Source organism: Daldinia vernicosa (assembly GCF_022497035.1).
Source record: "Daldinia vernicosa strain CBS 139.73 unplaced genomic scaffold F5Y00scaffold_25, whole genome shotgun sequence".
Classification (NCBI taxonomy): domain Eukaryota; kingdom Fungi; phylum Ascomycota; class Sordariomycetes; order Xylariales; family Hypoxylaceae; genus Daldinia; species Daldinia vernicosa.
In genome coordinates, this window is record NW_025953941.1 from 437130 (window position 1) to 463134 (window position 26005).

Consider the following 26005-nt stretch of genomic DNA (forward strand, 5'->3'; position numbering starts at 1 on the left):
CATCGAATGCGCAAGCCCGACCCGATAACGGAATCTGCAACCGTCCGGCCTCCGCACCTCTCTCCCCACGGACAGCCTATCCCCGGGCCGAGAAGCGAAACCGAAGTGGAGGCGAAATCGTTATCAACCCGAAGCTGAACATTCGCGGTAGGCTGTTAGAAGAAAAGAGAGAAAAAAAATTCACCCTCCCCACAATACCGTAATCGCGTGGCAGCTTGCCGTAGGACGGCCTGGGCTCTGGGCTTTGCCGTGGCAAAACGGCACGGTCCGCTACAGACGAGTCTCGATGTGTGTATGTAGATAGATAGGTACCTGGTATGCATGGTATATGCCCTACAATGTATGTATACGGCCGCCTCGCGCGGTACAAGATATAAGGCGTTAGTTAGCTGTTGTTATCATATCATTGTTGGTTGTTGCATTGACGTTCGGGGTTGTCATACGGACGAACGACACAAAGTCAGGTTCTAGGGGAAGGCGAGAACGTGGAACTTGGGCACAAGGCCAAAAATGACAAGATTGCTATCTATCATCACATTACACTAGATGGACGCATGTTACTTGTCTTGTCGAGGGGTCCCCTTTTCCTGAGTAGAGCAGGACAGAACCGTCCGAAGTCTTGTAGTCGGTCGAACGTTGCCTTCAACGGGCCATGCCATGCCATGTCGAAGACGAAGTCAGGTTAGGTAGGTAGGTAGGTACCTGACCTATAGACACATCAGTAGACTTACATACTTCCCCAGACACCCCCCAGTCCATCCCAGTCCACCCCCCAGAACTCCCGCAGTAAGCAGTACCCGAACCCACAAGCTTTACGAAGACCAAACAGCCCATCTCCCCGGACACCAAGTCCGAGCCGGTCTAGAATATCTTTGTCTATCTTTGTCTTAGTCCCAACCGCCCAACCGTACCCAAGCCGCTTACAAAGAAAAAGGCGGCCCAGATCCCTCGTGCGAGAGCAACTCGAGAAGCACATGCAAGTAGCCAGGAAGCGTAGGGCCGGCCGCCGCAATGTCACCAGGGCGGGTTACTCGCAAAGTATTTCCCCTAGCCCCGTACAGCGTCGTACGCCCTGTCGAAGAAGGTCATTCCCAGCTTCGAGATTTCTCGGCGCGGGCACGACAGGTGGGCGAATACCTATGACACCCGCGAAGGTGGGATGCTATTAGGGAGTGTTTTGGGGGGGGGGGATAGGTAACCCTGGGAATGCATTACTAATGCTGAGTATTTACCCTATGTACGTGTAAAAGACATGAAAAACTATCTTAATGATAATTACCTAGTAACTCTGAGTTAAACTAATCGGCCATCTGATCCGTAAACAGCGATGGAACTTATACCAGTCAGTAGTTGAGCCTCATACCGGGGTTTCGCTCAGACCCTCAACATAATAAGACATGAGCTGCAGTTCTACTTGTTCTATGGAAAAAGTAATATCATCACGATATACATAAACCCACATAGATAGTCACAAAATATTCAATATAGATGTAGTATTTACTTGCTTTTACGCATTTAAAGTGCTGTCTGTAAACGGACGAAGGTCCTAACACTCTTACGAGCGCCAAATGATTGTCGAGAAAAGAGGGGGTATTGGTTCAGCAATGGATGAATGCCTGCTAACAAAAAAGAAACTTATATGTGTGTATGAATGTGCACAGTAGTAGCCGCCCGAACCGCAGGGCCGCCTGCCCACAAGAACCGTTGAACACCGGCCTGGAATGCTAACCGAACCGAATCCTCATTCCCGGGTTTATTCTCACGGAATATTCCCATTCCTCTCCTTTTCCCCTTCCCCAGAGCAATTCTAACTCCCTGATTTACTCCCCTAACGCAACTCCATTTGAGATCAAAGTACGTTACGGGTCGTAGAGATATCCCTAGTGCTTCCTGAACAACCGTTTAGTACCCCCGACTTTGCCCATCTCGCCGAACTTCGTGTCTACTCGTTGCTCTGGAGGCGGTACGCGATCGTTACTAGCGATGCGGACCTTCTCCTTCACACTCTCGACCCAAGCTCGGCTTTCGTCACTCATATCTACGCGTCTCCCTTTCGGACCCGCCAGACCTAGAGCGCTATCTTCCTCATCCCATTCTATACGCGACGAGGAGCGCGACCTATTTGATATTTCCGAAGCTGGAGTTTCCGCATCTTTTGGAAGACTAGCGAACGGTGTATTTGGAAAATTTAACGGGGCCCCTTCGGAACCCACGCTCCTTCTAGTTTTGCGGATTGCAAGGGGTGAAACCGGAGAACCCATAGAAGAACTAGGTCGGCTTGCTGGACTTGACCCTGTTGCAGGGGGCGCGGTTGGTAGATCCTTGATATCTACTTTACTTTCGCCTCTAGATCGTGAGCCATGATGTATTGCGTACTCCCGAAGGTATTCGCCCAGGTCAGCCCAGCCGCCACCGATTCGAACCATAACCCTCTCCCCGTTCTCTCCGACACTACGGACTAGTAACTTGAGCGGAGGCTCGCCCGTGGATCGCGACAAGTGGTAGACTCTAATCCCTTGGCTGCTTTTTGACCTTGGGCGAGGCTCTTTCGCTGGAGTTAACATGAACGAAGGAGTTGCACTCCGAGAGAAGGATGGAGTTTCACCACGTGAGGATAGTCCAGAGTTGCTTCGGCGTGTACCATTTGAGGTTTTGGGTTTAGACTGTGAGGGGTACTGAAAGTCGGGCGGATTCAGATTGACGCCGGGTGTCCTCTTAAGACGGATCTTAGCCGGGATGGATTGGAGGAGATCGCTAATCTGTTGCTGAAGGTGTTCATCCTCGCTGAAAGTGCTCATACGGCCTGGACTACCGGGTTGGCTATCATATTCGAACAAGCCATCGCCGTCCATGATTACAGATGACTCAATGGGGCTCCGGGGTGGAGTGCTACTAACTTGTGGCAAGTGAGCAACCTCAGGAACATCCTTAAAAGTAACCGAGGTAGACCGAGTCTTGTACCGCAAGGGTGGGGAGCTAGGTGGACTCATTCCATCACTCGAGAATGGCTCATCGGGGTCCGGTAAACGTGGTAGATCTGGCTCCATAGATCCCTCTCTGAAGGACCCATTATCAGAGTGACCTAGAAAGACGCCACCGCTGGGGGAACCATGTATGACAGTAGAAGCGACAGACCCCATGCTGCCCTTCCGTTGTTCGAACCGGGCTGGAGGCAAATCGGGCTCTTCTCGTTCCTCATCCACTGCTTCTAGAACCGAAGGCTCCAGAAATTCAAGATCATCGTCAAGTAAAGTTACTCCACCCTCGGTAGTTGCGTTGGGCTTGTTAGGTTCCTGGGAATGGCTGCGAATAATGTTACGATTAACTTCACCCAGTACAGGACTAGGCTGGCTGTTCCCCGTTCCTTGCCTGTTTTTAAATTTATCTTGTGCTTGACCTCGAGGCTGTCTGCCTTGAGGAAGACGTGCAGTACTAGGCAGCGCACCGGTCGACTTAGCCGTCGGGATCTTTGGAGGCCGTCTGTCGTGAGAACCATCGTAACTGAAGCTCTGTCCCCTGAGCATATTTCTCGAGTCGATATCACGCTGAGATGTTACGTGTCTTGTTGGATCAAAGGTTTGCGAAGCCGATCTACGGATAATTTTACTTCGTTCCTCGGTCAAGAGTCTCACCCCACCGTCCCTTCGGGAAGAAATCGTAGATCTTCTTCTCGATAGGTCGGGGTTGGGCAAGCTCGGCCTTCGTCCAGGCCTAATTGCCGGAGAGGGGTCGAATGGCATCGGAGGCGAGGCAAACTGACTGACATCAGATTCCTCTAGCCTAGTCGGACTTGGGCCATGGACCTTGATCTTCGGTCGGGGAGTTTCCGGCCCCATACGAGACCCGTGCGCTGGTAATCCCTTAAATGAGCCAGGTATCTCGTTCTCCCGAACTTTCCGCTCAGCAGTTGTTTCCCATGAAGCATAATCTTTCTCGATTGCTTCCATGCGGTCCAACCACTCGTCCGGTAAGGTATCTGTTGATCCTTCCAGAGAATCAAGCATAGAGTCTAGGACTTGGCCTGGTTTCATTATCTTCTTCTGTATGACACCCTTTATGATCTCAAACTCATTTCTAGTAAGTCGCCGGGGTTTCTTTTTTAAGTTATCAGGTCCGGCCGAACTTGCAGGACGTGACTCGGCCGACTCGATGGCGCTCCAGCCGGAACGCAAAGCCATCTTGGCATCCGCCATCATAAAATGTAAAGACGGTACTTTCCTTAGGACGACAAACCGCACGGTCCACATGTCTAACAGTCTCGACAGTCTAGATAGGCAAGGCAGGGCTTGTACGATGATTGCGGTAACAACCGCAGTTAAATCCTCCATCTTCGAGAACATAAGAGTGGACGTGAGAGAGCGGTCGCCTTCGAACAGAGGAGTGCCGGGTCGCGAAAGCGGCATAATATGATTATGTAGAACTTGATTCTTAATCTCCTCCAGATCTAACTCGGCTAAGTCCCGTTGTATCTTTTCGACTCGTTTCTCGTATCGGTCTACATCGGCGGCAGGTAGACTACCAAGGTAACCTCCGTCAAAAAGCAAGCCAGATTCCTCCAACTCGTCGTTGGAATCATCTCCTGGCGTCTTCGGGTCGGACAGGTCCTTGCTCTTACCAGAGGGCATCTTAAAACCGGCAGAAGAGCTATCTTTAGGCCAAGGCCAGCTAGAGAGCTCATCGTACCACTCGTGTATCTTCTGGGAGGCGGTCGCCGTTCTCATCGCAAAGGCTTGCTCGGAGGCTGAGGCTCTGTCCATACATTGTTTTAAAGCTCCCGTAGGAGATTGAAGGGCATCGACTGCCGCGAGGGGTGTAAGCTGGGAAAGCAAGTCGTCACTGGGACGAAGCGAGTTATGGGTTGGCGACTGTGATTGCGACTGGGAGCTCGAGCGAAAGTGTCGTCGAACGGCGCCCCTTGAGCCGGAAGGCGTAAATACTCGCTGGTCGGCCATTTCTGATTGCTGTGTGTTAGTATCCGAGATTCTGTGCGCGGTACAGCTTTTCGAACCGGCATTTCCAGCTCAAATATGACCTGTCGATACTGATAGGCGTAGGTGCGGAAAAGTTAAATTCGGTCCTCCATGACGGGAGGAGTTGGTAATGGCAATTGAGTTTGTCGTTTGTAAACTTTCATCTCCTTCTACTCCCAGCGTTTTACAGCCAAAGGACCTTGTTCGCCTTGCCACCTTCCCGTAAGTTCCTGTTGGTGACACGAAGCAGGGGAAACACCTAGACCGGTCACTGCGATTCCAGAGAGCCGGCAGGTTTTTTCGAAGGGAAAGTCTCAACTTCTTCGGCTGCCCGCAGGAAATATCAAGCAACGTAGCTCAGGTGGATTGGTCTCAGATAGACTTAAGTTGGGGCGATGGCGATTGGTGATATGCGCGACAGGTGGGTATGCGACGTGTTCAAAGGAGCGGCGGGATTACGCAGAGATGCAGTGATGGAGTAATGCACATTTACTTTACATAGTATAATAAGAATAACAAGGAAGTGAAACAATGACCTAACAGACGACTTGGGTGAAAGGGAAAAGCATAAAATAGAAAGAGAAGCGAATGAAAGAAATTGGTCTGTATAATGTAGGACAAAAGAAGCTCGGGAGTTGAATGCGAAAGAATTACAATTACGACTTCGCGGAAGTACAGCGGCAAGGCGGGAAGTACAGCTCAATTCTAATTGGACGAGTTTCATGTGGGCAACCACATCCAACCACATCCAGGTACTTTTTGGCTATCAATACAAAATGTGGAAACAGCGAGCCGCCGGGCAACCATTATTAGCTTCTTATAGCTTCTTAAGCGCTAAAAGTCTCATTAAACTCATTTGAAAGAAGCTTAGACCAAGTCAATTTTAGTACACTACGACTTGCTATCTCATTAACCCTTGTCAACTTTGAAATGAGGTACGCCGAGACATCTCCCAGATAATTTCCTCATTGTCGGGACTTATAAAGATCACACACAGTATGGAATACGTAGTATACATCTTACAAATACACAATTAGATACAAGTGATGGTGAGGCCTCTCTCATAGGCTATTAGGTATTTATGATTACTTTTGCTTCATATGATAGAAATACGCGTTTACTATTGACAATAATATTCAACTCTATACACTACGTACCTAGGTACCTTAGGTAGGTATGCACGAAATATCTATGTACGTCAAACTACGCGATACCATCTTGAATATCATCACACTCGGATCTCGTAGCATTTCGCTGCAGGGAAGTAAAAAAAGATGATGTGCAGCAGCCACCTTGTCCATCTAAGAGCCACACCGCAAGCTAGGCCAATTTATTTATGAGCCTCTTCCGCGACAGGGTTCTACATCTGTAGTACATGCCGTCGGGTCTATCAATCAGAGCAATAAATATATACGGCGTACGTTGATGGACCATCACATATACGACATATCGTGAATTACATTTTGGGAAGAGAAAAAGCGCAAGGAAGACATGTCAATATATTCATTCAACTACCTGTCATTATACCTATCGAGTCCATCCCAAGTCTATCACGAGTGAGCTCACTCCTCTTCCTCCGCTCCACTCAATTCCATACTCATCACGGGTATAGAAAACGAAAAACGAGAAAACAGCAAGCCAGCATTATATACAGCTCCCCTAAAACCAGGTAGAACTTTTGAACCCCCCTCCCCCCACGTACCCATCCAACGCCCGTCCCATGGAATTACCTACCATGCATGTCCATATCTATATAGGAAGACGGTATGTCGAAATCCCGTAGTTAACGCCAATAACCCAACGAGTAGGTAAAGTAAGCCTTTCGTCGTCGCTACGACTCAAGACGTCAAAAATTCATCGCGTTCGTTAGCTATGTCCTTATGAAACGACGCCCTGCCCGGCATTCTCGAAGCCGAGGTTGAAATTTGCCATGCCGTCGATATCGCTCATCGTGACCAGGCCGGCGGCGCCCATCGCACCGCCTGCCCGCGTGTTGCCCATGCCTTCGCCGGGGAACTGTAGCCACTGGTCGAAGTCGATGTTAGTGCCCGTAAGCGCGTTCCAGTCGAATTCGTCGTGGTTGTCCAAACTGTCGAAATCCATTTCTATGTCCATAGTCGCAGCGTGTCCATCCGATGATCCGCTCGCGCTAGGTGTGAGCACGTCCTTCTCGGTATGTGGGGGCGAGTGGACTGCAGTGGTGATCAGATCTGTAGGTGGCACGAACGGTTGAGGCGCAGGTTTCGTGAATAGGCTAGCCTCCTGCGTCGTCGCATACGGTGCGTTCTCTGGTGGAGGCGTGGTCATGTTCTCGATTACCGACGCGGTGGCCGGGGTGGTGAATTGCGCCAAGGGCGTCTTGACATTGGTAGTCCCCATAACACCGTTTGCGTAGGCTTGATTCTGCGCTACTTGCAGATCAATGGCTGCCTTTCGCAATGCGGCATCCAGGAACGCGACTGCGTAGTCCGCAGCTGAATAAATGTCGCGTAGCTTTTCCATAACCTTCATACACTGCTTGAAACCTCGCATCGCAATATCGCGAGGTTGTGGTAGCGGGTTCTTCATCTCTAATAAGTGAATGATCATAGCAGGAAGAATCACAGTGACACCAGTAGTCGGAAGGTACTTCTCAAGTCGTAGGGTATGCAAGTCGGTAACCATGCGCGTGATTTGAGCTGCCGCTTCACGGACCCTGGTCCGGGAGATCTCTTGAACTTGAGCTGACGTCTGGGGTGCATGCGTCGGAGATGACGGGAGAAACTGTGGTCGGTGAAGAGCTGATATAGTCGTATAATACACCATGTGTAAAAGGTTACGCTGTACAGCGACCGTTGCGCGACCGTTTTTCAGGTCCAGCGCTGATAGGGGTCTATACTGGCAGCAGACCGGAAGTGATTGTACCCATGCGAGGAGCTCCAAGTCGCACGAATTAACACCCTCCACGTTGTCAAGCTGCTTGTTAGGGAATAACATCATCGTGCTGTTCGTGGTGTTCTCAGCCCTCGACTTGTCCCTGATGAGGACAGAGTACTGCGCTTTCAACATGTGGCTGATACAAAGACAAAGCTTTGCCTTTGCAATGCACATCAAGGCGAGCTCTTGTTGCATCACAACATCCCGCATTAGCGTACACTCGGGGCCGATGATTTGAACTTCGTCGGCGAGCGGCTCGATCTCGAAGTCGTTTTCATCTAACATCGGAACGTCGAAGTCCTCATCCTTTATCCTTGTCGGTCGCCGCATACCTAGGGCGATCAGCCTATCTCGCATAAAGCACGACCACCATATTCTCTTCCACAGTTTTTGTTTCCTCGGCGTCATGTTCGTGTTAGCTGGGTTCCTGTGTAAACCGATGGTGTGCGCTAGGGAGATGGCGACCCCCATCCAATGCCACGTGTCCTTTTGATCATCCGGCGTCTCGTACCAATATGTCATCAGCAAAAGTCCTTGTACGAGGACGAGACGGTCACTCTCGTAGTCGAAGTCGTAGAGAAGCTAGATATGTTAGCAACTGTATATAAGGGGATCATGAATAGTAGTCTTACCCTAGCCTTATAGAAGAACTCCCTCCGAGCAGCCTTCCTACTGGTGTAACCCGCGTCTTTCAGATACTTCACATCAACGAAGGCAGTCGCTGCGAACATAGCAGACTGGTACAGGAACAAGCTGATCTGACCATATTGACCATCTCGAGCATTGATCATACTCAAGAAGTCATGCAGCTCTATGAGAGGCATGTAAGGATGAACATACTCTACGTACGAGGCAAGCAGGGCATTCTGAAGGCTAAGGCTTGGGAGTGTGAGGGCCCCCTTAGTGTGAAGGTAGGTCACATCTTCAGGGGCTATCTTGGCCGGAAGAGGCCGGATGAAGGCTGGCAATTGCGAGGACGCATCGGGCTCCTCGAGGGAGCTGAGGAACTGTGCGGTCCTCGAGGCCCCCGTACCGGTAGCCGAGCTCGAGTTCTGACACGTGTTTGGATTCGGCCAGATACTGGGGTACCTTGATCCAGTATTGCTAGCCTGGAGAGTAGATAGCAATACAGGGTCAGGCCGTAAACCTGATCGTTGATCTGGAGCACATGTCAGTCCTCGTGATCGACTAGAGGGATGCTTACTGCGTTCCACAAGGCTTGACACCTTGCTGATAGGTTGATGCATATTTGCATGTGAAAATCCGGAGGTCCACACTCATGACTTACATAGCAAATGAGGAACGTGACTCTCCAAGCCATTATCCAAGATTCCCCCTGGAGTAGTTACATCATTGCCAGACGTTGAAGATTGAGCTGCTTCGCTAGGGGGATGCAATGGAGCTGCAGCCGAAGCGATTGCGACTGGGTTTGCGGGCTTCGCTCTCAGCTGTGCCTCGGCAGCCTGCGGGGCTACACTGCTATGAGAGGCGGTTGATGAATTCGAATGAAAAAGGTTCTTTCTGTTGTACACAAAGTGACAGGGATTGTAAGCTTCGCCGCACCAAAAAGTAGAAACGTGGTTTTGGAGTATTTTTTTTAGTATTTTTTTTTCTGGAGCTGAAAATAAAACAATATTTGGAGAATGACGCAATTGAGATCGAATAATGAGATACCAACGATATGAATTGGAACATGAATTTGTAAATTTGTAAATTCACGAGATAGGGGGGAAATATGATAACTCACCTCCTACGACGACTCTCCTGTACGATGCATTCGACGTTGTCCCATCTGCAATTGCCGCACGGAGCCCCTTCGACCACATCACACCTAACTTTTCGGCTCCTACAGCTGATGCAGGCCCTCGCCGCTCTCCGCTTAGTGACCTTAGCCGAGCCATTGGGTTCCGAAGTCGACGCTGATCGCTTTTTTGACTGTGAATTCGAATCTGACGAAGTTTCCTTGTCTTCCGGCACCGGTGAGGGACGGTCGGTCATGGTGATGTTTGCCGATTCGTCGGCTTGTTGTTCGGGTGAACGGACCGGGAGTATGTCTCCTATCGCCATCTTGTAGATTCCTTTTTCCAACGAGACGAAAACTTATAGTTGTTGCTGGTAACGGGAAAGTGTAAGAGAAGCTGTCTTTTGAAAGACCCGCGTTATCCTAGATGTCTTAGACAAATTTCGGTGTAAAAAAGTTACGAAGACGTATTGGAATGTATAGGTCACGAGGTAGACGGTGTCTTGTAAGTATAAGCTGTAAGCCGAATCTGATAGTCGATATTTGCGTCAACGAGACTACGGGGGAGAGGATTCTCTCTCCCGCCTCTGACTTCCACACCGAACGACAACTAGGAAACGGGACTCCAGGATTATCAGCAGCATGAGAAGAAGTTTTAGGGATTAGGAATTTTAGAATTAACAAGGAGAAAGAAAAGACGGGTGGATAGGACGGGATTGTGTGGAGGTGGATATTGGTGGGGGGGATTCATGGTATTATGTATATTCCATTGTTACCACGAGAGTACATACTACCAGACTAATACCACGATTACCACCGGTCATAAATGAATGCCTCTCTGGGAAAAGTCGCCGCTCCACTAGATTCCCGATGGGGGCTCATACACATCGTAACTCGGGGTCTAATATCCTGCATGCAATCCTGGTGAAAACCTAGCTTCGCGATCTCCATAATAAGTGTTCGCGTGCGTCTCCTATCATTGGCTTCGGCAAGGAACGCTTTCGTGAGACTAACGTTAGAAGGATAAAACGGGATTCTCACATGCCCACATCTGAAGCAATTGGTAAGGCGTAGCCTCGTCATCCTTGTGACCTCTACAATTTCTCTAAACAGCAATAGCCTGGCTTAATAGAAGGGATATGATTCGTTAACTACCAAACTAAGCAATACCTACATCATAACCCAGTATAATACATTTATGGTACCTACATAGTATATACACTAACAGCCAGCTGGCCATGGGTAATCTTACCCTATGGAGTCTGGGGAGTTGATTCCTTTTCCGATTCTTTTCCGTATAACCCCAGCCTTGGCCTTCAGGATCATGATCGTAAAAAGCTCCCCAAGTCTAATTGGCGTGAAGCAGTCAGTCTTGGAATCTGCGGAGCAACCAATCATTGATATAAACTATAATAATACCAAGTCGCCGGTTCTCTGCAGTTATTGATTGCATCACGTTGCTTGGTTTCCTAGTCTGAAGGCGGCTTAGCTGACCACGATCTCGAGTCAGTTTGGCGGGGAAGAGAGAAAGGTATTTCTACATATGGAATTGATGTCCATCAAGGTGAGATATGGTTGTCAGCTTTTCACCCATTGGGCAATAGTTAACGAAGCGATCAGGACGTCTATGTAAACGACTCGAATGCAGATTTTAATATTGATAATCTTGATATAAGTTGCTAGGAAAGTGGCTCAAGCACTTGCGAGGGTGCAAGAAAAGATCCATAGCACATATCACAATCTCAGTCGAATTCGAGAAAAGGGATAATACATACATATTCATCCCAACTGGCATCTACATAGCAGATGTACCCCTGTCAATAATGAAGACCTGGGCATGTACGACATACACTAGGAAACAGACACGATCGAGGGCCGTTCGCCCGGTCTACGAATGATCTGTGTGATCCTAATGCAAAATGCAAGCCGCAATCGCAAATAGGTGTAATTCGAATTGCAGCAACATACAGAATCTAGGCGGTAAATACCGGGACAGCAAAAGACCCTACCTGCCTAACGTACATAGAATTTCAGGGGTATTATCGGTGTCGACCCCGTCACCGTCGCGGTGTACAAAAGGTATGTACACAACGCACTAAACTCTTTTGTTCTGTCATCATCAATGTCGCATGCGGCCAACCCTAAGCCAAGTGGACCTCGTGTCCTATGAGACTGTATTCATTAAAAAAACGTTGGCATCCAAGAATCCGCCATGTGTCTTTGGCAGCTATGTATGTACTCTGTAGGACTCCAGTTTGGGCTTCAACTAACTAGCGGGAGAAACCGGTCGAAATTCTAGATTTGTTAGAAAAATAATAAAAATAATAAAAATATCCAAATTACCGTCAACCGTGTTCGGAGACGAGTTGCAAATCTGAACAACGGCATTGACGGGTTGTTTGCCATTATGCAAATTCTTTTTTAGATTGAGACGTGTATTGCAGATTGTTCTACAATATGGATAGAAGACAACAGGATGTAGTGTACATAGTAGGATGTGGTAGGAATGTGACGTATCAAAGATGAAATTTCTGTAAGGTCACGATCTGTCTTTGGATTTGTTATGGCAGGGTGACACAACCCAAAAGATAACCAACCAAAAGTAACCAAAAGCCGGAGCTTCCAGTACCTTATCGAAGGTACCTAAGCTTCGTACCTGAAATGTAACTTCGAGGACTTAAATAAGTCGGCATAAAATGTAACTGCGAAAGCGGGTCAAATATCTCCCCAATGAATTAGCACTTGCATCTTTAAAAAAGCGGGCTGAAGGGCCACGCAAAATACAACGATACAATGGTACCTAAATGTACGTACTCCGATCATTTACTCATCATTAGCCTCACATTACGTAACCCTGCAAGTTCTCCACCTTGGTGCATACTAAGCGGGTGCATATCAGGACTAGGTGCCCCACGCCGTGTTCCGCCGCTTTGTCCTTTCACCAGTCGGACTAAAGGCGTTCCTCTTTCAACATTTTGACTTATACAGAGTATAATATTGACGGCATAATCTCCTGATATTTGAAAGAACACCAAAGAATCTTTACCATACGGATTACACTTGTCATAACAAAGGACAGAGATGAAAGACTAGGCAACAGATCGAGATCTTATTCCCCTCCAGGCGTCCGGTGCCAAGCTCTAGGCCTCCGGGCTGGATCGTGGCTGTGAGTAATAGCTACTTGGCTTCCACATGGTTGACACACCGGCAGACCGGACGGCTTGAATAGACAGACGGGTCAGCACGGAATCCAACAAGAACTATACGATCATCCGAACAATACATACAGTAACCTAGTCTCGTCTCGTGTTTAGTCCTTGCGACTGCAACGGAATTTCAAGTTTCAGCAATTAGTATATGTAGTTACATGGTCTATCCACTAGCAGCTTTGGAATCCCTGCTTCAGGTATTATTAAACGATACTAACCACATATTTGTAAATGCGGAGAAGACCATGTAAGATAATAACACGCCTACTTCATGTGATCGTTGGTTAGGAGAGGTTGAATATAATTGTGCTGATCCTTAGCTATCTAAGTAAGCATTTGCCCGTATAGTGTTTTCATCTCTATACTCTCATGGTTCTCCCCTCAAACTAGAACTATAATCGGGAGGCCTAGGGATCGGAGCAATTGCCATTTCATCCTTAGGAACATATCAAAATCATGGGGTGATCTACAGTAGCCGCCTAAGGTTAGATTACTCCGCATGGCATGGCATGGCAATGGGGTTGAAGCTAATCCCAAGAACGCTCTAGTCGAACTCACGTCTTCATATGCCAACTCCAAGGGTCTGGGTTTGTTGGCCTGGACTCTGGGGCCCCGCAAGATTCATGTTAAAATCACCCTCTCGCCCGTGCCAACAACTAGTTACGTATGCTGAAGACGTTCGAAGGCATGCTTACCGTTTGTCCAAGGAATTGGCAAATTGTTAACTATGCCTACAATTGACCTCTTAATAAGTCCTTCCCAGAATTGCCATAACACCAACGGATGTCTTGAATTGGTATCCCGCATAGAATCCTTTTCAGCTCGATGCAAAAATCCAGGAAATCACGCCACCTCTCGCTGGATTGTAATACCTAGTTCTTGGAACATCTAGACCTTGAAAACTTTGCCTTGTTGCCATAGAAGCAACCCATCTTCCATTGTGTTCTTTTAAATCTGCATTTTTCGTTTAGTCACTTCTGATCGCTGAAAGTTGCTCGAAGGGTCAAAGGAAGACTTGGACTAGAAATCTGTAACTGTTAGAACATAGGTAGGTAACTATAAGCATGACCGTATAGATTTACGTACTAGCAGGCCGCCAATGCCAACCCCAACCGCACCAATGAGAGCGAACTTAAAACTTTTGATGGTTATGCCAAGGCTGGGTTTCTTATAATTCGCCTCTGAACCGATATGTCACAGACGCCCAAATCTGGGGGAGCACAAGCTGTAACATGTATGTATTATATATAATTAGAAAAAAGAAATGGAAGTTGATGGTGGGGTGAGTTATGGCGGGGTCATTACAAGGTTGATGATAGACATATAAGTAGAAACTTCATACCGCTACGGTTGAACGCACTCGAGCTCTTAATGAATATCACTTTCATAATACTCAAGACTTACGGTAAGACATAACTATGTACGAAAATAAACCAGACTCCGCTATTCCCCGACGGGTCCCCGCCGGCGTGTTGTCTGCGGGTCTCTCAGGCCGAGACTCGGCGTGTTGGGAGGAAAAAGAGGAATCCCGAGCCATTACCGGGCCTTGCAGATCTCCAAACGGGAATAAGCAGGGAGGTAGGTAACTCAGATCCCTCAGCTTTGATCGATCTTGGCCCGGCTATGCAATGGGGAAAAGGAGCGGCTACCGGAGCAGCCGGAACTCAGTAATCGCCGTTTCACCACATCGTCAGGATCGACGTCGCTTTGTGAGATCACCTACGTAGGGGGCGTTCCGCGATCACGAATGGGACTTACTTACTTGCAAATAATATAAGGAATAACGATAGCTCCAGGCGCACCTGTATTGGACTTGGGCCGCCCGCGGAGACGTTGCAGATGCTCCAGAGAGCCCCTTGGAACATACAAATATGGGGCAACATCCACCCATCTTCATGCCGGTGGTAGGATACCGGAAGGAAAGGGGCGAAACGCATTATTGCTTAGTGAGTGAAGGTAACGGTGTTCAGACTGCTGTATCTCTCTCCGGCGTGAAGCCGTGGTATTCCTCAGCCTAGGACTGGTTTTTCTGCAAATAAATTATTATCTTCGCATAGGTGGACACGACGTTGGAGACCACCTAGGATCTAAATTAAATTTGCTAGGGATTATCCCGCATAAAGCTTGATATCCATCGGAGATGGCTAAAGGGTTTCGCGATACGTCCCATTTTGCGATGGATTACCGTTGTTATTTAAGATCCAGTGTCGCGTAATACCGCACTCTATGAAGTGCTACCGTAGCAGTCCGCTTGGATAAACATCGTATATAATTATGTGCGGAATGCTGAAAGTACACCCAGTTCCCGCTTTGCCCCTTACAATATTGGTATCACAACCCGCTTGATAAACAGGATGCGTGTTCTTATCTAACCGCCTATATACTACAGGCGCCGCAACATGATCTGACCCGCGGCTAGAACATCAATAATCATTGGGTCCATTGCCGTATTTAGTGCTAGGTTTGCATCAGCTGCATGTGTAGCAGATGGAAATCCCAGCTTCGTCTGGTAAACCCCTAATGGAGATCCGCTCATTCTTGGTCTTCTTCCTTGCGTATTTCCTTCCACTCTTCCTCGGTAACATGTAGCCACTGCGAAACTATAGTAGTGAAAGCCCAAACCTCGCCAGAGATGAGCAGCTTGACCACATCCAGCTGGATGATATTGAAGATTCCACGCCATGTCACACCGCCTCCAATATTCATACCCCCATAAGGGAGGCCTCTGCTACATGCAAGCGCCCGTGCAGCAATCGGGAACGCATATATATCAATAGGTAGGAAAAAGATGTTTGTAATGAAATTAGCAAGTATGTCTGCCGCAAATGAGCTAGGCAACTTGGTAAGGGGATTTACGATATAGCGAGGTGTTTCTTTGGGCTGTTGACGAGGGTCTCCCTGAAGATTTGGCCGTAGCTCCGCTGACCAGACTCCGGTAGGCGGTTCCGTAGGTTCGCTAGTATCCACGTCAAAGCTGATGAGTGTAGGATTGACCATCTCAGAGTCTTCTTCGTCGGTCCCGTAATCTTCTCCGCCCCGGCTTGAAAATGTGCTCTGTCTCCTTATTGAGCCGACCGGAACTGTTTCGCCATTAGATTGGACATCTAGAGCTAATGAAGTCGTAGCATCAGTATCAAAGTTCTGAGGTCTAACATCCCTATCAGCTGCGCCCAATGTCGGCGATTCCGGAACAGCCTGCCTCTGAGTCGCGCCAGTGGAGCCCAGGCTTCGATTGCCCGTATGGAAATTTAAAGGACGTGGTAGACGCCTTCGTATGTATAGCCTACACGTAGCGCATGCCGACTGCCAAAGAAAACCACAGATATAAAATGTAGCGTAAGGTGCCAGCCCCATAATCAATTGACCAACCCACCTAGAGACGCCTGAGAAGCTGAATGATTCAAGCGGAGGTGGCGCAACTAGTGGAGAAGAGCTGGAGAAGGGTATAAAGAACTTGGGGCCGGGAAGTAGCTGAGATGCGGGAACCAAATCTAAGCGTTGCATTGTGAGGAATAGATGTAAATGAAATCGAATATATTCGATGGCGGCAGGGAGCCTGGGAAAAAAAAAAATCAGCTTTCATCATAGATAGCCAAGGTACTAACTAAACTTACCAAGGGTTTCCGCCTTTGCTCGTAAATGCCCTCATGTACCTGGAAGTCAGCCGCAATCCATGCATAACGAGGTGGCACGGATAGCCTGCAAAGCATAACTGTAGGATGGAATGGCTACTGCGTTCCGTCTGCATCATACGAAAGAATGATACATCTGCGTGTCTTTTGTACACCTATTAGAATGTTAGGAAGTCCAAAGAAGGCCCACGTTTATTATAAGGGTATAATAAGAGTATATCTTAACTTACTAGAATGCGTCGTCGGATATTGAGAACACCCCAGGTGCCTAATATACCAAGACTTGTACCGACTTGATATAGCGTTCGTCCTGTGTCGCTTTCATATTCGTGATACTGCCTTGTCATTTCTATGTCGGCTGGGCTAGCGCCATTATTCTCAGGTTCGGCGACGCCTATGACCAACATCACCTCGTTGTGGGCGCGAATAATATCCTTGATGATCTTCTTTGTTTGGGGATTCACAATACGCCCTGTCCCGTCGTATTGCTTTTCAGGCTCATGAGGATCTGGCTCTCCTTCCCCTGTCACGACATCATCGTAAGGAGATCTACCCTATTAAATCAATGAGCTTCTTGTCGTGATACTATATTTGAGATTAGATTCAAGTACATACTAGTGCCAGGGATGTTAAGGGCTCAAGTCGTCCCATTATGCAATGAAGTTTGTTCGGTGCATAGAGAGAATTTTGCTTTAGGCGAACCCGAGATTTAATAAGAGCATTTAGGGAATCTCTCAAGTTTTAAGGAAAGACATGAGACTCGTACGTATGTATGTATTGATGAAGTTATGGAAGGCGAAGACGATAGATGAGATGTTCTTACTGTACCTGATTCAATGTTAACAATGGGGAAGCATTGACCAAGTGCTATATAAAATGCTTGGCAGGTAGTACAGGTACCTACTAGCAGCTGCTACGGTGCTAGGGGCATACTGTATTACTTGCAGGGGCGCTTGCAGGTGCATTAAGAAATCCTTATCGATATCCATCGCCGTCATAAAAATTTCCTAAGCATCCCACCAGCGAAGAGAGTGTAGGTTCTTGCAACTTAGTTATATGTTTGCGCAGTTCCGAAATGGCGAATAAGGCGCCGTTTAAGACAACTTTCGAGGCCAGCGAAGTAATTCGGCCCATTTTTACAGGTGGCGCTGTCGCATTGGAGAATGGCGCACGAATCCTCGCAACAACCCTCGGTGAGGATGCGGTCTTGACCGACATCAAGACTGGAAAACATATTACGACAGTGGAAGGGGTTAGTTTTTGACGGTTGCGTGGTTATGAATAATGGGATTTACACTGACTTCTGTCTTATAGGATGGTGAATTAATATCTACCTTAACTTGTAAGTGACATGGATATTCGTCAAGCCCAAGTGCACCATGGCTCATTACAATACAGTGACTCCTTCGGGATCCCACCTCATTATATGCTCTCGCTCGCTATCCATGCGAATATATTCTCTCAAAGCCTCAAGTGACTCGATAGAACCTCAATTGGTACGGACGCTCAAACCTCACTCGACTCCCGTCGTTGTTCTCGCCGTCGACAGAACTAGCACCCTCTTAGCGACTGGAGGAACCGATGGTTCTATTAAAGTCTGGGATATAAATGGCGGTTATGTCACACATACTTTTCGAGGGCCCAGCGTACTTGTGTCCGCCCTTCACTTTTTCGAGCTTACCGCAGGTTCGTCAAGCGCCCCGGAAAACGACTTAAAGGACAAGGAGAAAAGGAGAAAACCAAAGGGCGCGACTGAAGATGATGGGAACGATACGAGTTCCACGGCGAAATTCCGGCTGGCCTCAGGAAGTCAAGATGGAAAAGTTCGTATATGGGACTTACATAAGAGGAGTGTTGTAGCGAACCTCGACTCGCACGTTTCGGATGTCCAAAGCCTAGATTATTCACCCTCTCAAAACGTTCTGGTGACTGCCGGCAGGGACAAAACGATCAGATGGTGGGATACAAAGTCTTGGAAAGTGCGAAAGGTTGTTCCATGTTTCGAACTCGTCGAGGCAGCTGGTTTTATTGGGGATGGCCAACTCACCTATACTGCTGGGTCAAACGGGTGCTTACGCTTCTGGGACACAGAAACCGGCCGGGAACTCACAAAAGAGCAAGCGCCAAAGTCCGAGGTTGAAGCTTTTGTAGGGGCTGTTTACAGGCCAGAGTTCCCATTCGTAATCTGTGTTCAGGTCGATCACACTCTATCTCTATATGATATTCCCTCCGATGTCCACAAGCAATCCCAACTCCCGCCTCCTGAACCGTTTCGCCGAATTTCGGGTACCCACGACGATATCATAGACTTGCGGTATCTACTTCCGGACCATTCTGCGATGGCCTTAGCAACAAACTCTGAAGACATCCGGATAGTTTCGGTAACTGAGCCAAGGCCTGGATCGAAAGCTATCGTGTCTTCTGAGTATTTTGGGCAAGACATTGCTCTTCTCAAGGGTCATGAAGACATCATCATATCGCTTGATGCTGACTGGTCTGGACACTGGGTCGCTACGGGCGCTAAAGACAACACTGCAAAGCTGTGGCGAGTAGACCCGGCTAATAATTCTTATATCTGCTGGGCAACATTCCCAGGACACGCCGAATCTGTCGGGGCCGTGGCATTACCTCGAAGTCGACCGGTAGAAGGTTCAAAGGCGTATGCTGATCCATTAGGTCACCCGCCTTCATTCTTAATCACGGGGTCGTCGGATCAAACTATAAAGCGTTGGGAGGTACCTAAAGAGCCCCAACAGGGCGCAAAGGCGACCATTAGAGCTGCTTATACACGAAAAGCTCACGATAAGGATATCAATGCTATCGACATGAATCATGCATCACGCTTATTTGCCTCAGCTTCCCAGGACAAAACCGTGAAAATATGGTCGGTAGAAGAGGGAGAAGTACAAGGTATTCTCCGAGGCCATCGGCGAGGTGTTTGGTCTGTTAGTTTCGCCCCCCCTAGCACGCCCGTGCTCCAGGGCGAACAAGGATCAGTTTCTGGGAAAGGTGTAATACTCACGGGAAGTGGTGACAAGACTGTCAAACTCTGGAATCTTACAGATTATACATGTTTGAGAACATTCGAGGGTCATTCAAATACGGTCCTCAAAGTAGTATGGCTTAACATCCCTCCAAACGAAGAGCGTAGTAAAAAGCCTATCCTATGCGCCAGTGCCGGAGGAGATGGGTTGGTAAAAGTATGGGACGTCAATAATGGCGAGAACGAGTGCACATTAGATAACCATGAGGACCGAGTCTGGGCTCTTGCGGTGCATCCCGAAACGAATATGATTGTCTCCGGTAGCGGTGACTCAACCGTAACGTTCTGGAAGGATACTTCGAGCGAGACGCAAACTGCTTCTAACGAAGCAGCTCTAAAGCGCATCGAGCAGGAGCAGGAACTTGAGAATTATGAATACGTAGGAGCTTACCGCGAGGCAATCACGATGGCGCTTCAACTCAACCACCCTCGCAAGCTTCAGAATCTTTTCGAACGGGTGGTCAATTCCAAAACGGCGGATCCCGAGAGTCTTTCAGGCCTGAAGGCAGTCGATGAAGTGCTAGCGTCCCTTTCAGACGATCAGCTATTCTTACTCCTATTAAGGCTGAGAGACTGGAATACCAACGCTCGGACGGCACCGATGGCCCAGCGGATCCTCTGGGCGCTCATAAAGAGTTACCCGGCGTCGCGTTTCTCCAATCTATCTGTTAAAGGAGCCCGGGGCCAGAAGAGCGTAAAGGAGGTCTTAAACGCGCTCAAGGTCTACACCGAGAGGCACTATAAGCGTATGGAAGAGCTGGTTGAGGAGAGCTATCTGGTGGAATATACCCTGCAGGAAATGGATAGCCTCGCGCCCAGCTTAAGTAGTATGAAATTGGTGGAGAATGGTGATATGGATGTCGTGATGACATCTTGATTAAATGTAATTGTTTGAGTATACTGTAACCAGTTCGCATTTTAGGAGTTACCTCGAGACTAGGATATATTGCAAATTTAAATGGCGTTAACTTTCATTTGTAGCATCTGGCATACTGCTTAGCAGCTTGGTAACCTCGTATCATTCAAAGCGGCTTTTTACGTTGATGTAGAAGCCTTATATTTTTCCCATTACGTATAGGTAGTCCTCTCGAGCCTGCTCAAGATGAACTTTCTTTTCGTCGTGGCCGCTCGCCAAAGTAGTGTGAACTATTAACTAACTTGGGTAACCTCAAGCTACAAGAGGAGTAGTTTACTTGTGTTTTCGCTTAGCTTTTTGTGCTGTCATCTTATCATCCCATTTTTCCCAGCCGGCCTGGCATAGGTCTTCTTCCACAACGAGATCCCTGACGCGGAAGAACTTGGCTATAGGCGTATCCAATGCCCATGCTAACCAGCCCGACCGCCGTATTATAGTCGTAATAATGAACCAACCCACGGCGCTCACCACCCCGGCAGCAGTGCCTACCAGAACCTGTTTCTCGGTATGGTAGTTCAAATATACCCTACTCCACGCAACCGCAGCCGCCATGCCCAGCCCGATCGCGCTCCACCCCGCCCTCTCAAGCAAACTCATCGGCGTGTGATTCCGTTTCCTGACTCTGGGGCTCGGCGGTTGGTGTCTAAAGAGTAGAAACAGGGTTATCGAGACAGCGAAGTACGCGACGAACTGCGCGTGGCTACTCGGCATTCCATAGCCCTTCCCGTTCATGAGGCGCGGTCGCTCCTCCTTAATCAATCTCTTAAGCGCGAAGTTGAGGGCCTCGCAGGCGAGCTGGCCCGCGAACAGAAGTGCTATTTCGATCTCGCGGGTCGACCAGATCAGCGTCGCATACATGACACATAGCCCCTGGGGGATCAGGGCCAGCCAGGCGCAGAGGTAGGATATGGGGTCGGAAGGGTCCTATGAGGTTGGGGGACTCTGGTTAGCTCTAGAACGGAGTCCCGCCGGGTTGATATGAGCTCACATACATAGTGGACGTGCGTAAGCGACAGAGATGCCAGAGGCACCGGATCGTCAGACATGCCGAGCGGACTGCGGGAAGAGGCAAATCGTATGAGGTGGCTGTGAGTGGCAAACTAGATAGAGGGCTAAAGCGAGAGTAATTCGAATTATTTTATAGCAACGAATTGCTTTCGGCGCAATAGGTTTGAGGACGAGTATGCATTAAGGAGGGAATTCTGTATAACCACCCAGGTAAAATATAATACGATATGAGTGAGTGGCGTTTCCGTCTGATAGGAAATCAAAAATTGGGCTCCAGTGCCAGACTAGCCTGTCTGACGTCCAACGCTAGCTACCTGGGTCCAGATACGTAGACAAAATTTAAAGCATTTGGTAATTTCACGATGTTGTGAGTGAAAAGTCGCGACATGGAATTTACCTTGGGTCCATAACAAGGGTCTAAGACAGTTTCGTCATCAGCAAAAGCTAAAGGCGGTCAGCTGTCAGCCAGTCTGCCAGTTGGGCAGAAATGTATACGCTTAGGTAACTTTAGGTAACCTAACGGAGATAACAGGTGCGCTAAACCTCCTAAGCTCTAGCTCTATGTAGGCCTGTTAGATTTGTGTAATACTTAGGCGTCATAATAAAGTTGCGCCTTCTGCTCTTCTGCCCCTCACCTTCAATATCGATAAGGCGGTTATGTTAATGGCTGTAAGCTTCCATTAACATCTTTCTGCCCCACTGCTTCTTTTTCGCCGTCCGAGTCATACCGTCTCTCATATCGACGCCACATTGAATCCTAATCCTAATTTGTCTTTTTGTCTCTTGTCCTAATCCTAATCTGTCTCTTGTTCCTGAGTGCCTACCTAAACTTTAATAGAGAGGATAGATTTAATTTTTAGAGCCTCTAGATTTAAACGTTTTCCCGTACTTTAAAAAAACACAAAGTTCACTATTAACACAACCTCTAACCCCGGGCCTTCGAATTTGCTCAGCTTTGGTATAGAATTCGGGGTTAAGATTCGAATACTAAGTTTAGTTTCAAAGAGAATGCGGTGGCGGTGAATGCTCACATTGCCCGGCCGACGAGAGGAAATATATATTAGAAACACAAACCCATGGAGATGTCCATAAACAATCACGTCTACATACGCCTTTATGCGAACCGGTGACGTGAACCATAAGTCAAGATGGCGGAGGAAGACATTCGTCAAGTTGAACTATCCACGATAGCATCCATCTATCCCGAATTGCAGGTCGACGAAAATGACCCTTATAAGCTCTCAATCGAGCTGCCTGTGAGCTTAGCAAATCCAGTAACTGTATTGTTCCAAGATACGACTGAGGGCGCGCCTTCGGTCGAACCAGTCCAGGGCCAAATCCCAGTGGCCACAGCCGTAGATTCGCACGCCTTGTCAAATCTACCCCCATTGCATGTTGTTATACAACTTCCAGACCAATATCCCCTAGAAGAGCCACCCCGAGCTGATATTTCGATTTCACCTCCTTGGTTGCCAGGGGATATTGTACACAAGCTCGAAACCAAGGTAGCGACACTGTGGGAGGAAATCGGACGCGATCAAGTCATCTTTACATATCTCGATAATTTACAACAGTCTTCGGAAACTGTCTTTGGGTTAGTCGAGGATGATGGGCAGTTAAAAGTTGGGTTAGAACACAAGATAGAGATTCTTGACTACGATATTAAAGCCAAGCAGAGGGCTTTCGACAATGAAACTTTCCATTGCGATATCTGTCTAGGTAAGTACCAAGGAGGTGATTTACTACATACGCACATAACTAACACTGGAGACCAGATCCTCACAAGGGAAGCGCCTGCCACAAGATGCTCGATTGTGGCCATGTCTTCTGTGTACAGTGTTTACAGGCTTTTTATAACAACGCTATTACGGAAGGCGATATAGCTTCCATACGATGTCTCCAGCCAAAATGTGCCAAGGAACGGGAGGATGCTGTCAAAGGTTCCATTAGGAAAAAGAAAGCTAAGACCTTCATCAGTCCTGGCGAGCTCCTACAGATTCCCCTGGAGCGAGATATGGTCATGCGCTACATCACGCTAAGACACAAAAATGAACTCGAGTCGGATAAGACCACTGTATATTGCCCCCGATTGTGGTGCCAAGGCGCGGCTCGATCAAAGAAGCATAGGAAGCCCGAGGGGCTTGAATTCGTCGAACCGTCCGAGTCCGATATAGATGAAATCGAGGAGGACGATACGGAGGAGAAGAAATCGGGCCAAGACTTGCTTGCTATCTGCGAGGACTGTGGATTCGCTTTCTGTACTCGATGCCGACAGTCTTGGCATGGCGAATTCAAATATTGTATGCCGCAAAAAAGAAAAGACGAGATCACGGAGGAAGAGAAGGCGTCGCTGGAGTATGTGAAGATGCACACCACCCCGTGCCCTACCTGCGATGCTCGATGCCAGAAAACACAGGGCTGCAACCATATGTGTTGCTTTAAATGCCAGACACATTTCTGCTACCTCTGTTCTTCTTGGCTCGACCCTTCTAACCCGGTAAGTAGAATGCCGATATTTTTCATGTTGGACATATTCACTTGCCCCTTTAGAATGAATTTGACAGTTAGGAGTTCGGGTTTAGCCTTGGGCTTCGAATCGTACTTGACACTTGAAAATGGTAGTAACTAACACTATATATCACAGTATCAACATTACAACGTTCAACCCTCAGGCGAGAAAAACGCCTGCTACATGAGACTATGGGAGTTACATGAACTCGGTGATGGCCAAGTTGGGATCGAACACGAGGAAAATGAGGTTAGAAACGTAGCCGCTGCGCCTGGCAGAAACAGACAACATTTAGAAATTGGCCAACAGCGCATTGTTAACAGGCCTGAGGAAGCTGGCAATGAAGCGCCAGTGGCGATAGAACGCCAGCAACCGCGGCCAGGGCCCGGCCAACGCCAACTGCCAAGGAATCAGCCTAATGGAAGAGTCGCCGTAGCCCGTGAAGGACCGCTTGTACTCCGAATCGAGGGCGACGTACCGCCGGCTCAGGGTATTGCGCAACGTCGCCAGCCCGGCATTCCAAACAACCACGATGAAGTACACGCCTTCAACGTGGGTCTGCGAGGGGGCCGAGGAAATAGGAGAGGTAGAGGTAGAGGCCCCGGGGTAAATCGGCAAAACAACCGGAATCGACCTCAGGGGCAGAACCAACAAATGAACAACAACGGTCGCAACGGCCAGAATAGGATGGGCGAGGGCGATGTGCTCCGCGGAGACGGCCAACTAGATGCGAGAGGCGAAGCATGGGTTCGCCAATTCGTGCAGCTGGCACTTAACGACCAGGAAGATCTGGTTGATGATAGTGATGACGACTAGACAGCGTGGCCTTGATAGGTGCAAATCGGTTCTAGGCATCAAGCATGCGAGGCACGATATTCCTAAGATGGTAACAGCACAGGCGCAGAGGCCATTTCTCTTTGCGAATTTGGCCACACAATAGCTCGAGTGTATCGAACTCCCGAAGGGAGGTGACCAGAAGCGGACGTTAGCTGGTAGCGAATGGGGCGCCATGTTGCATCTCTAGCGGCTTCCGGCAGCTGTCACGGGGCAGATTCTGCCTGGCACGTTTAACGAATCGCTTTGTTCGTGCTAAAGTTACAGCGGGCTGGCTGAGATAGGCAGATCTCGCCGGCTCGCAATGTTACGCCGAAGTGACATTTCTGTCGATGTTTAGACCGACCCCCTTGAAAGCCCTTAACGACGACTGTCCTCCTTAGCCCCTACACTAGCGAGCTGAGCGACGGTATGGACATGTCGACTAGGCAGAACCTACGCATCAAACAGGGGAGACAGGGGAGACTAGGGAGATCGCTAATAATAAATATATCTAATATAGTGTATGTGTTGAAATACCGTAAGCACTCAAAATAACGTATGCGTATATGTGTCAGGTATGTCACGGCAACATCGCAGGAATCACGCTACACCCACTTTCGCAACAATCATATTTCTGCGACGAGATTTTCTTCGATGCGATCGCCTCCTGGTGGTGTCGATGTTACAACCGTACCGCCCGCCGCTCGTCACCCGTCTCTGCCGGAGGAGTACCTTGGAGGATTTGCTGTGCTTTGCTGTGTTGTGCTGTACTGTACTGTCTACCATACTTCTACAAAGTCTGCTTACTTCATAGTATACTCATCGACGAGTCCTCTAATTCGCATAGCTCTACCTGATACTCTTGGCATCACATCTCCTTCCATGTAGACGCCCTCCGTAATGCTTTATGTAATCTGACATGTATTGTATGTATGTATGTACGTTGAGTCGAATCACCAAATTCCAACCCCCCCTGTCAGGAGATCTCTCAAATTTTCTTCCTTCATGACTCGTGTTATGTGCGGATATCCTGGATACATAACGCGTATGTACCCGCGACGATCTGTATGTTGCTCTGCAGCTTATCATACCATTACACTATCTACCCTTACTTACATACATAGGTAGGTAGGCAGCGGCAGGGCCTTGTCGTGAGAACCCCAGACGAGCCATCTGAGTTTGTGGGGGGTTCTTGCGAAGGGAAGGGGGGGAGAAGAAGAAAGGTACGTTAGATTGGAGCGAAGC

At 48.4% G+C, this 26005-nt stretch overlaps 6 protein-coding genes across 6 annotated transcripts; 2 read left to right on the forward strand and 4 right to left on the reverse strand.

The window, feature by feature from the left end:
* Positions 1–1465: 1465 nt before the first annotated feature.
* On the reverse strand, positions 1466–5698 carry F5Y00DRAFT_238048 (uncharacterized protein). Its single transcript, XM_048007913.1, has one exon. The coding sequence runs from the start codon at positions 4950–4952 to the stop codon at positions 1881–1883; it is 3072 nt and encodes a 1023-aa protein (XP_047864584.1). The 5' UTR covers positions 4953–5698; the 3' UTR covers positions 1466–1880.
* Positions 5699–6449: 751 nt separating this feature from the next.
* Positions 6450–10435, reverse strand: F5Y00DRAFT_238050 (transcription factor CTF1). Its single transcript, XM_048007914.1, has 4 exons — positions 9634–10435; positions 9175–9407; positions 8519–9045; positions 6450–8468 (listed from the first exon to the last, which is right to left on the reverse strand). Exons 1-4 carry the CDS (start codon positions 9951–9953, stop codon positions 6849–6851), a joined length of 2700 nt encoding a protein of 899 aa, XP_047864585.1. The 5' UTR covers positions 9954–10435; the 3' UTR covers positions 6450–6848.
* A 4516-nt stretch (positions 10436–14951) lies between these two features.
* Positions 14952–17489, reverse strand: F5Y00DRAFT_238057 (uncharacterized protein). The gene is made up of 4 exons (XM_048007915.1): positions 17084–17489; positions 16699–17022; positions 16451–16623; positions 14952–16392 (listed from the first exon to the last, which is right to left on the reverse strand). The coding sequence occupies exons 1-4, from the start codon at positions 17117–17119 to the stop codon at positions 15369–15371; spliced, it is 1557 nt and encodes a 518-aa protein (XP_047864586.1). The 5' UTR covers positions 17120–17489; the 3' UTR covers positions 14952–15368.
* On the forward strand, positions 17481–20503 carry F5Y00DRAFT_84581 (U3 small nucleolar RNA-associated protein). The gene is made up of 3 exons (XM_048014234.1): positions 17481–17720; positions 17783–17810; positions 17867–20503. The coding sequence occupies exons 1-3, from the start codon at positions 17544–17546 to the stop codon at positions 20386–20388; spliced, it is 2727 nt and encodes a 908-aa protein (XP_047864587.1). The 5' UTR covers positions 17481–17543; the 3' UTR covers positions 20389–20503.
* Positions 20474–21819, reverse strand: F5Y00DRAFT_238061 (PAP2-domain-containing protein). Its single transcript, XM_048007916.1, has 2 exons — positions 21420–21819; positions 20474–21351 (listed from the first exon to the last, which is right to left on the reverse strand). The coding sequence occupies exons 1-2, from the start codon at positions 21471–21473 to the stop codon at positions 20701–20703; spliced, it is 705 nt and encodes a 234-aa protein (XP_047864588.1). The 5' UTR covers positions 21474–21819; the 3' UTR covers positions 20474–20700.
* Positions 21820–22390: 571 nt separating this feature from the next.
* Positions 22391–25039, forward strand: F5Y00DRAFT_84637 (RWD domain-containing protein). The gene is made up of 3 exons (XM_048014235.1): positions 22391–23154; positions 23211–23932; positions 24080–25039. The coding sequence occupies exons 1-3, from the start codon at positions 22584–22586 to the stop codon at positions 24758–24760; spliced, it is 1974 nt and encodes a 657-aa protein (XP_047864589.1). The 5' UTR covers positions 22391–22583; the 3' UTR covers positions 24761–25039.
* Positions 25040–26005: the final 966 nt, after the last annotated feature.

Coding starts and splice junctions, on each gene's coding strand:
- F5Y00DRAFT_238048 (XM_048007913.1), bottom strand. CDS start 4,952: ATGGCCGACCAGCGAGTATTTACGCCTTCCGGCTCAAGGGGCGCCGTT.
- F5Y00DRAFT_238050 (XM_048007914.1), bottom strand. CDS start 9,953: ATGGCGATAGGAGACATACTCCCGGTCCGTTCACCCGAACAACAAGCC. Junction 9,408..9,633: donor CAGGAGAGTCGTCGTAGGAG/GTGAGTTATCAT, acceptor TGTGTACAACAG/AAAGAACCTTTTTCATTCGA. Junction 8,469..8,518: donor AGTTCTTCTATAAGGCTAGG/GTAAGACTACTA, acceptor TAACATATCTAG/CTTCTCTACGACTTCGACTA.
- F5Y00DRAFT_238057 (XM_048007915.1), bottom strand. CDS start 17,119: ATGGGACGACTTGAGCCCTTAACATCCCTGGCACTA. Junction 17,023..17,083: donor CCTTAACATCCCTGGCACTA/GTATGTACTTGA, acceptor TTGATTTAATAG/GGTAGATCTCCTTACGATGA. Junction 16,393..16,450: donor AGCAAAGGCGGAAACCCTTG/GTAAGTTTAGTT, acceptor TTTTTTTCCCAG/GCTCCCTGCCGCCATCGAAT.
- F5Y00DRAFT_84581 (XM_048014234.1), top strand. CDS start 17,544: ATGGCGAATAAGGCGCCGTTTAAGACAACTTTCGAGGCCAGCGAAGTA. Junction 17,721..17,782: donor ATATTACGACAGTGGAAGGG/GTTAGTTTTTGA, acceptor TCTGTCTTATAG/GATGGTGAATTAATATCTAC. Junction 17,811..17,866: donor ATTAATATCTACCTTAACTT/GTAAGTGACATG, acceptor ATTACAATACAG/TGACTCCTTCGGGATCCCAC.
- F5Y00DRAFT_238061 (XM_048007916.1), bottom strand. CDS start 21,473: ATGTCTGACGATCCGGTGCCTCTGGCATCTCTGTCGCTTACGCACGTC. Junction 21,352..21,419: donor CGCTTACGCACGTCCACTAT/GTATGTGAGCTC, acceptor CCAACCTCATAG/GACCCTTCCGACCCCATATC.
- F5Y00DRAFT_84637 (XM_048014235.1), top strand. CDS start 22,584: ATGGCGGAGGAAGACATTCGTCAAGTTGAACTATCCACGATAGCATCC. Junction 23,155..23,210: donor CCATTGCGATATCTGTCTAG/GTAAGTACCAAG, acceptor ACTGGAGACCAG/ATCCTCACAAGGGAAGCGCC. Junction 23,933..24,079: donor GGCTCGACCCTTCTAACCCG/GTAAGTAGAATG, acceptor TATATATCACAG/TATCAACATTACAACGTTCA.